The sequence below is a fragment of the Panicum virgatum genome, chromosome 2N (genome assembly GCF_016808335.1).
Source record: "Panicum virgatum strain AP13 chromosome 2N, P.virgatum_v5, whole genome shotgun sequence".
NCBI classification, from domain to species: Eukaryota; Viridiplantae; Streptophyta; class Magnoliopsida; order Poales; family Poaceae; genus Panicum; species Panicum virgatum.
The window spans coordinates 7360782-7371285 of NC_053146.1; the positions used below are offsets into that span (position 1 = coordinate 7360782).

At 46.5% G+C, this 10504-nt stretch overlaps 1 protein-coding gene across 1 annotated transcript; it reads left to right on the plus strand.

The window, feature by feature from the left end:
* The first annotated feature begins 5052 nt into the window (after positions 1-5052).
* LOC120658698 lies at positions 5053-10171 on the plus strand. Its single transcript, XM_039936936.1, has 3 exons — positions 5053-5775; positions 5856-6144; positions 10152-10171. The coding sequence occupies exons 1-3, from the start codon at positions 5053-5055 to the stop codon at positions 10169-10171; spliced, it is 1032 nt and encodes a 343-aa protein (XP_039792870.1).
* Positions 10172-10504: the final 333 nt, after the last annotated feature.

Below are 10504 nucleotides of genomic sequence, written 5' to 3' on the forward strand. Positions count from 1 at the left end.
TGGTGGGGCTCCATGGCCTCCGCGAGGAGGAGGAGGCCGCCTCCTGTGGCGCCGATGAAGAAGTACCTGCGGAGAAGTGGGATGCTCTTACGGAGGAACCGGCCGGTGTCGACGTTCACGAGCGTGATGAGGTCGCCCCGTTGGTCAAGTAACACCCACTTGGTGGGCTGGAAGCAGGTGGGGTCGGAGTAGTCCGCCTTCACTGGGTAGTCCTTGGTGGCAGAGCGCCAGTTGTGTGAGGTGGCGCGGAAGGCCATGTAGTAGTCGATGTCGTCGTCGGCGAGGAGGCGTTCGCCAACGTTGTTGTAGATGTCGAAGGGGAGCGAGGTCCAGTCGCGGCTCGCCTCCCTCTTTTGTGTGGGGAGTGTGGAAGGCATGGTGACCACTGTTCTTGGTTCTAGATCTCCTTATGCTTCTACTTCTGCTTGAGTGGTGTGGAGTACTTCACGGCGCAGTTGGTGGCTATATATAGGCGTGAATAGCCCTAGGTCTGCACAAGAAACTTTAGGAGTCTCTGGGTAATTTATGTGAAAATAAACCAGGTGCTGTGCAGCTGTAAATGAATGGGCGGTGACGTGCATTGCTTCCAATTCTCACCCTCAACTTTCATCTATATGCATGCATTCATTTCTATCTAAAAGAATGGCATCATGCCCCGGGCAGCCTTAGTGACTTTAGCAAGAATTTATTACTGTATTTGAGTTTGATTTCTTTATGCTGCACCTCTCTAGTCATTCTTTAAATTTGGTTGGTGGCAATTAAAGATGGCTTATTTTTTGAAACATGCATGCGGCTTTAAATGGATGTGTGCAGGCATGGAAAACAAATAGGAAATATCAATAAGACCTAGAACATGCATGCTTGCTTGTTCTCCTGTATATGCCCTGCATTTTGAGGCCTAAATCTGGCTCGGCCATTGAATACCATGAGCAAATTATTACTTCTTCCGACTCAGAATATAAGTAATTTAGAATGTTCTGCAGTAGAGACTTTGGCCACTAATTTCAATTACAGTATGTCATCTTAAAGATTAGTGATAGTCAAAATTTAAAAGTACAATGGAAGTTGGAGGTTAAGGATTAGTAATATCAATTTGCGTTGTGGACATCGAGTGACAAAAAAATACATTTACTTTTAACTAATGGATTACTTCGATGAAATGACAAAATACACCTAATCTAATTTGTTATTTTAAGTTCTTTTTCAAAACACAAAAGGAAAATTGCATAGGATCTAGTTTCACAAATAACATCATAACAACAATATGAAAAAAGAGAGAATGGACCACAATTCATCCAGTTCAAGCTACTCAATGAAAGAAAATGACCAGTTTATGCTCGAATCTTTAGTTGCAGAATTGGAGACCTAGTGGCGAGAGCACTACAAAACTCGACCTCGGCAATTCGAACCGGCTGGTGGAGCCGGCAGCCCCAATTGATCCACCAAGCCTCATTAAAAGATTAGAACACAAGATAAAGAAGAAAAAAATATGCACATATATGGCCCAATACGAATACATTATGAAAATCGCGTGTTATTTGGAAGGGAGGAACTAGAATGGGATGAATTGATTTCCTTGGCAGGAAATAAGAAAGATGCGAGCGCCAGCTAGTGAAAGATCAAGAGAAACGGAAGGAGAAAGCACATGACAGCTTGGGAGGAGGAAACGGAAACATCATTGGCTACTTCTTAATTTCTCCTAGTCTAAGTTAACAACTGAGGGGGACCACTGTGATCACCCACATGGAACTTTCCGATATACGCCCCCTTCCGCCCCCCCCCCCCCCCCCCTCTTGTTAGATATATACCCTTATATATTGGACCACCTCTCTGCCTATTTGTCAACTTATTTTGCTTGCTGCCATATATTTCGATAAACAAGCCAAGGAAAACAACTGCTAGAACATCAAATGAACACAACCCCCCCCCCCCCAAAAAAAACTCATAAAATGCTAAGTACCCTATTATTGATTAATATTGGGACCAAAATCTAAACATTTGTTTTTGTTTTTTCATTACCCCGTCCGGCAATAGGTTAGCTTGCCAAATAATTGGCATAAGGTCAGTCACCCCTATTTCCCATGTAGTAGTGGTGAAATTTATGTTGGTGGAAATCAGAAGCATGCATTTTTGCATAATTGTACATTCGGAAAATGAAAATAAAAGTAAAAATTAAAAGATTATAGATGCGCATTCACTACTCACTTGCTCTTGTGCCCAATATTTCTAGGATGAAGTCCCATCGGTCCACAAAACTCGTTAACCTACTTGCACAAGCATTAAAGCCTATAGGGTAATGATTGATAATGTTGTTTACAAATATAGCATTTCTCAATAGCCCGAGCATGAGTCTCTTGTTTTGATCATCTCAGCTACTATGTCTTATCCCAACAAGGTTTTGGACCAAACAAGATGTTCTTTGACCATTTCTTGTACTATATATCTTTTGCGAAATAAAAAATGACAAAAGGCAGAACAAGTTTAACTAACAAAGAATGTAAAATTGATGGAATGGTGAAGACTATGATTTAAGGATGAAACATGCAAATTGAAGAACTTCAAATACATAGACTTACATATTCACCATTAAAGAATTTGAAAATGCATTGAACTCTAGTATCATCTTAATGTTCAATCCTGTCGAAGAAATTCCTTCCAAGAAGCATCTATGTTCATGACTAATTGTTTAATAATCATTGTTCCAGGAACCATGTGTATTGTTATGAACATCAAAGACGAAAACAATCATGTAGCATAATCACAGTATTTTCACTACTTGAACCAAGTCATCCACTAGTTGATTTGACCTAATAGTTAAAGTTAAAAAGTTGTTCGACTAGTTCGATGAATGTTCTAGGAATCTATTGGTTCTAATCCAGCATATTACTCGTAGTGTTAGTCCAAGTTGAATACAAAATGTTCCATTGATTAATATCAATGTTCATCGGCATTGAGAAAAGGAAAATACAAATATTTTGACTGACAATTAAATATTGCCTTGCAAAACAAAATATAAATTTCACTTAAAAAGGAAAATGTGTAGACAATGGTAATACAAAAAAGGAACAAATAAATCAAAATTACTTTGTATGTCTCCATGCAGCCAACAATATGGAATAATATAAACAAAAAATACAACATGTAACATTTCAATATGATAGAGAGAAAAATTGAGTACAACCACTACATATAATGGGACAAATTCTACAATACCACTTTTAAGAGTATAAAGAAAAGTACATATAATCTGAATATTAAAGTATAAAAAAAGGTATTATGTTTGCTCTAGGAGAAAGAAATTACTATTTTAATGGAAAAAAGAGAAAAGAATCAACACCATAATCCAACATTCAATGTAATTTGAACCATATGGCTATGTTTACAATCTGTAGTTAAGATAAAAAAAACTATTTTAAATCTTTTGCGGCACTCTAGTTGTACAATGCATCATGCATATTCTATCTTTACTTTTGTCTAATTTTTTATCCTAATTTCTATGATCAAAGTAATTCATATGGCTAGTTTTCATTCTCTATGTAGCATGGACTTTTTGCTAAACGTTTTGATTTCCAATTCATATGAAAATAAATATGTCAAATTATTTTATAACTTTTAGTTGTCGTGGCCTCCTAGTTTAATTAATCTAGAATGTTAGATTATAGCACCCAGCATGTTTTCCAATCCAAAACAAAAAAAATAACTTTGACTTTGAATTAGGAACTATATGAATATTTTAACACATGGGAGGGATAGGAATACACAGCGTAATTGACCATGATGAGTAAAACATAAACGTGTTTAACATGTGAGATCTCTTCATTTTTTTTACCCTCTGTCATGGGTCATGGGTAGGTCATGGGGCTGAGGACCTTCAAATTGGTGATTGAGGCGTTGAAAGGGTTGAGCACACAAGGGTGATGGGGCTCGAGGAATTTTCAAAGGTGTATTGTTCTATGGTATAATTTGAAATGTTTTGTTATTGAAAATCACTTTCTCTATGGTATGTTTTTTTATTTTTCAAGTAGCTAAAATACATTTTTATGTGGTACGTTTTGCATTATTTTCTTATTTATTTTTTATTGAAACAATTATTTATTATATTTTTTCATTTGCTTGTCTGTAAGAATAATTTGTCCACAATGTAAAAACAATTGTTCTTCATATTAAAATAATTGCTCACATGTGGATCCATTTTATAGACTAATTTGTTCGTGATGTTAAATTATTAGCTCACTTCAAAAACTAAATTGTTCCATGATGTGAACTAACATGTTCATGATGCTTAGTTTTTGAATGCTGACACGCTCCAGTCTTTTTGCTTGTCATGTTTAATCTATTGTTTGTCGACAATAGATTAAGACTTGTTCCTATTGTTTTTTTTCGACGAACCAACGGGGGGCAAGATGTCCACCTGAACTTGAATTCAATCGGAAGCTGCCGAGGCAGCCAAGTTTACAAGCGGCCACTTGTATTTTGGAGCAAGCGCCGGCCACTTGTTCCTATTGTGGAAATATTTGTTTAGAGTAAAGTTAAATATCTTATATTAAAAAGTGTAAAAAGTAATTTTAAAAAAAGTCTTCCAAATATAATCAAGTGTGGTCTTATTTTGAGTTAGAATCTTGTTGCTGAAACATTATGGTGAAATTGAAATTTAATTTGGATACTCGAGCTAAGATTTATAACTTCCTTTAGTTTTCAACACCTCTTGCAGGTGGAGTAACATCATCAATTGATTTTATTTTACTTTCAGTAGCCTGTCACTTTTCATTGTCCATGCGTCAATGGTGAGCCGCTTTAGGCAACAAGAAGACAATTTGTCACCTCGCCCCAACACCTCCCAAGTCCCAACCGTCACCACCGCTCAAAACTTCCATACGCCATGTTGTGCCTCCGCTCATAATAGCCACGACGAGCGCGCAACGCCCGGAGCGCTTCCCGCCCACTTCCCACGCGGCCACGCCCACGCGCACCACCGGCCGCCGGCATCCGGCACGACCGCGACACAGGAGGACCACGCCGCGGCGCGCCGCCGCCGCCGCCGCCGCGTCGCCGATGGAGCTGTTCGAGCGCGCCCGGACGGTGCGGCTGCGGAGCCACCACGACAAGTACCTGTACGCGGACGAGGACGAGGCGCACGTGATCCAGGACCGGAACGCCGCGTCCCCGAACGCGCGGTGGGTGGTGGAGCCGGTCCCGCACTCCCCCGGCGTGCTCCGCCTCCGCAGCCGCTACGGCCGCTACCTCTCCGCCTCCAACGAGCCCTTCCTCCTCGGCGTCACCGGCCGCAAGGTGCTCCAGACCCTGCCCCACCGCCTCGACTCCTCCGTCGAGTGGGTGCCCATCCGCGACGGCGGCGGCGGCAGAGAGCGCGCGCGCGGCGCGCGCCTCCGCACCCGGTACGGCAACTTCCTCCGCGCCAACGCGGGGCTCCCGCCGTGGAGGAACTCCGTGACCCACGACACCCCGCACCGGCACGCCGGCTGGGTGGTCTGGGACGTCGAGGTCGTCCAGGCCATCTTGACCGGACCCGATCACTCCTCCGCCTCCGCCTCCGACGCCGCCGCCGCCGCCGACTACTCCTCTCCGGCGCCATCGTACAAACCTCCCTCCCGCCCATCGTCGCCGTCTCCGGCTCCCGTGCCAACATCGGCGCTGAGGCCGCCGGCGCCGCCGCCGCACCACCGGGAAGAGTACTCAGCTCCGTTCAGAGCACAGCCCCCGCCGCCGCCGCCGGGCTATATCGCGCCCCCCGCTCCTGGCCTGTACAGGCTCGAGGTCTGCTGACGAATCGGGCAAGCTGCATCGCTGGTCCATGGCGGCATGGTGACTCACTACTGCTGCTTGTGCCTGCGCAGTCGACGGAATCCTTCTCGGTGCCGCTTCACAAAGTGGAGGGGCGGGCGATCCACTACCACATCGGGGACGACGACGGGGATGTGAGCCCGGGCGAGGAGCCGAGCTACCTGACGTTCAATGGGACAAGCCTGGAGGAGCTGCTGGAGATGCTGAAGCAGGAGACGGGGCTCCAGGATGTGATCATGTGCTCGCGTAGCCCCATCAATGGAAAGCTCCTGCCACTCCGTCTGCAGCTGCCGCCAAACAACGCCGCCGTGCACATCGTGCTCGTGCGGGAGTCGTCAAAAGGTGTGCTTTCTTCACCATCGCCGGTTGATGTTTGTAACATTTGATTCGCATTCCACACTTCCTTCCATTTTTTCTTGTTTTCACGCGCCTGAATGCTGCGCTTTTTGCTTAGGCATCCTTCTGAAAATACGGGTTCAAACAGGGGGCGTCTATTCCTCGCTCGCGCGAGCTCGCGCCGAGCTGTCGCAGCTACGCTCCGCCCCCCGCTCCCCCGCCTTCCTCCGCCTCCCAGGCTCCGGCGCCGCCCTCGGTGCCTCCGCCGCCGCCCTCCGCCGCCGCCTTCCCTAACCGAGCTCGCCGCCGCGCGCCGCCGCCTTCTCCTCGCCCCCGCCGCCGGCCCCGCCCACCGGTTGTCCGGCCCCGCCCGGCCGGCGGCGCTACCGCGCCGCCGCGCCCTCCGCCGGTCGATCCGCCGCCACCGCCTGGCCGCCGCCGCCCCCGACCCCTCCTCTATTGCCGGCGGCCATGGAGCCGCCCCGCCCCCCAACAACCCGGAATGATAAGGCCGCCACCGCCCTCCACCACCCCGGCCGCCGGCGACCTCGCCGGCGGCCGCTCCGCCCACCTACCACCCCTCCCCGGCCACCCCTCCCCTTCCCCTAGCTCGCAACCCCCGCCGGCGGCCGCTCTCCCCTCCCCTGCTCGAGGAAGACGATGAACAGGGCGAGCCGGGGGCTTCTGCGATGCGGCGCGATGAAATCGCGCGCGCTATGAATAGATCTCCCGGTTCAAACAGGTCAACCGAGAGGTTTCCAGTTACTGGCATAGATGGCCAGGGTGCCGGGTTACTATGTGACTTAGAGAGAGGGCCATGAAAGGAAGGCTGCTATGGTGGAAGTGGCCACGAGGCGGTGCGGTAAGGCGGCGGGCAACACCAGACCACATATTGGCGGTGTGAGGGGGTGGGGGAGAGAGAAAGAGGATGGGCAGAGCCGGTTTAGGGCAGAGGAGGCGATAGTGTGGCATCCTTGTCCATAGATGGCCAAACAAGCCGCTCGGCCCAGCATGGCACGGGCCCATCTTGGCATGGCCCATTCATGGCACGACCCGTTGTGGTATTGGTACGTTAACAGGTCATGTTGGGCCCCCCCGACGTGCCTCTCCAATGGCCCAGGCATGGCTTGAGGGCTAGTTAATCGTGTCGGGCTGGGCCACTGAGCGCGACAGCTGAGTGGGAGAGGTCTAGCAGCTGGCCAGAGGCCGGAGGACGACGCGTGGAGGCTGGGGGGCTGCTGGCGGTGGGAGGCGGGGCACAGAGAGGGGGCCATGAAAGGAAGGCTACTATGGTGGAAGTGGCCACGAGGCGGCGGGCAACATAAGACCACCAGATTAGCAAACGGGCGATGCTAGTTTAGGGCGGAGGGGCAATGGTGGCATCCTTGTCATCCTAGATGGGGGAGACAGGCATAGATGGGGGAGACAGGCATAGCAGGGGAGCTCTGTATGTAGAAAGAGATGTCACAACATAAGGGAGGGAGATAGCACTCTACATATGAGATTAGAGGCGAGTCATGGTGTGTCCAATCTCCATCCAACTGCCAAAATTTGTTGCCTGACCAAAACACAATTTAGAAAACTTGAAGTCAACCGTTAGTCTAATATTGGCATTTAGAAAACCTCATGTGGTCCAAGCATTATTGATATGTTTTGGGAAAAATCTAAACACCACTCACGTGTTTCATCTCCTTCTCGCACTTGATTTCTCCCTTCATTTGGATGCTTTTGATTCTAACAAATTCCTCCCCAATCCCCTCTTTCCCATCGAGTATGAGGTCATCTGCGGTGAGATTAGGATTGCTGAGGTATGGTAGGAGGGGTTGCCAGGATCAAGACCAGAATTTTCAGGGCCTTTACACGATAGGTTTGGAATCCAGCAACTTAGGGTGCATTGGGCATAAGCATAACATTTGATTCTCATTCCACACTTCCCTTCCATTTTTCTCGTTTTACACCGCTCCTATTTTTGACGCACTTGAATGCCACATTTTTGCTTAGGCCTCCTTGTGGAAATGTGGGTTCAAACTTCAAACACGTCAATATAGAGGTTTCACACGCCTGAATTCTGCATTTTTTTTTGCTTAGGCATCCTTGTGAAAATACGGGTTCAAACAGGTCAACTAGGAGATTTCCGAGTTACTGAGATTGGTGGTCGGGGTGCCGGGTTACTTTGTGACTTAGAGTGAGGGGCCATGAAAGGAAGGCTGCTATGGTTGAAGTGGCCACGAGGTGCCGTGGCAAGGCGGCGAGCAACACTCAGACCACCAGATTGGCACGCTTGTCATCCTACAGCTTGTTCGGCTGACCATAACCGGCTGGGCTGGAGCTGCCGCTGGACTAGCCAACCCAGCCATCATGTCTCTCTATTGTGTGCTGCTGCAGCCCGCGCCGTGTGCTGCTGGAGACCGTGCCGAAATTTCAGCCATCCGAACATGGCCCTAGATGGGAGAGGTAGGCATATATAGCAGGGCTGCAGGGGAGCTATCAGCTCTATATGTAGAAAGAGATGTTACACCATAAGGGAGGGAGGTAGCTCTCTACTCATGAAGACGAGTCATGGTGTGTTCAATCTCCATTCAACTGCCAAAATTTGTTGCCCGATCAAAACACAATTTGACTTTTAATATGATATCGTGAAATTTTAAGTTAACAGTTAGTCTAATATTGGCATTTAGAAAACCTTATGTGGTCCAAGCATTATTGATATGTTTTTGGAAAAATCTAATCACCGCTTTGGGTGTTTCATCTCCCGCCATTTGGGTGCTTTTGATTCTGACGAACTCCTCCCCAATCCCCTCTTTCCCCCATCGAGTATGAGGTCATCTCCGGTGAGATTAGGGTTGCTGAGGTAAGGTAAGAGGGGTTGCTAGGTTCAAGACTAGAGTTTTCAGGACCTTTTACACGATAGGTTAGGAATCCAGCAACTTAGAGGTACACTATTAGGCTACCAGCCCGACGATGGTGGTGAGTGCAGGAGAGTTGACACCACCGGCTAGGGGTAGTGGATGGCGGCGATTGGGAGGGGTAGGGTTGGGGGCTTCACTAGGGGTGCAAATGGGTGATCCTTAGCTAGGTGCACCTCTAACCCTTTTTAGTTCAAATATTTGTACTGCTTCTTTAAAATAAGATCCTATTTTGGAGAAGTAATACAAATATTTAAACTAAACAGGGTTAGAGGTGCATCTAAGGATCGCCCATTGCACCCCCTAGACTTCACGGTGTGCCTGGATTAATGCTGATGGTAGTGAATCTCGTTGTATTTCTGCCACCGGAGACGCCAACTGGAGGATGAAGCGGTGGCGTCGCAAAGCAAAGTCTTGCTAAAAGTCATTTCAGGTTTGCCTAAAGAATCAACATCAGCAAGAAAATGACACCCCAATCGGTCGTGCCATATAATAATAAAGCAAATTAACGATTTAGATCAAAACAATCGAGTATTCGGATGGCTCGAAAACAGTCCTACCATATAAGCCATTTTTTCAATCTTTGAATATAACATCTTTCTTAAGTATACCTATATAATAGATTTTCAAGACTGGGTCAATTTTGCCCGACTCATGCTTGTTTGTGCTGATGAATAAATGTGTTGAGCATTAAGTAAAGGAAAAAGATAAAATACAAAGGGCACATCATGGTTCAAACCAGTGACCTCTTGATCTGTGGTGAAATGCTCTGCCATTGAGCTATGGACCCATTTTATGCTTAATAAATAGTAAAATGCTATTTTTTTTGTTACCTAAAATGATACTGGATTACTAATGGATCAAGAAGCTACTCAGTAATATTGAAAAACTACATTTTGTGACCAAGATGAACCAAAATTAGCAATAATTGGTACAGTACAATCTGTAGTGTTAATATCATTACAGTTATTTTTGGTGTTATATAAATGGGTGTTTACATTGCATTGAGTGTTTTTTTTTATCTCGGTGGTGACTGTTTCTGCACATATGCATGCGCTATGTTATGTTGCCCCCTAACATAGCTTTTTCAACCGTTGTGGTTTTCAGTGGCAAAAGCTTTCACATGACGACCTTCCAGTTTACAAAATCTGAAGATTGTGGCAACAAAGGGCTAGCTTAAATCAAATGCAGGATTTGGGCATCTGGTGTGTGTATGAATATTGGCTTTCTGGTTATACCCGGTTCCACTAGCCAAACATAAGTAGATGTTATTATTCCAATCCGCCGCCTCCCATAGTTCTCATTCTGTATTTGGTTTACATGTAGATATGTACTATATCTCATTCTCAGAAGTCAGATTGATCTTTGTAGCTGAAATTGGGACCCTTGAAAATTTCTATACCACTTAATTTCTGAATTCTTAAAAGCATCTGAAAGTTGTTGAAGGTATTGCGCTAAAA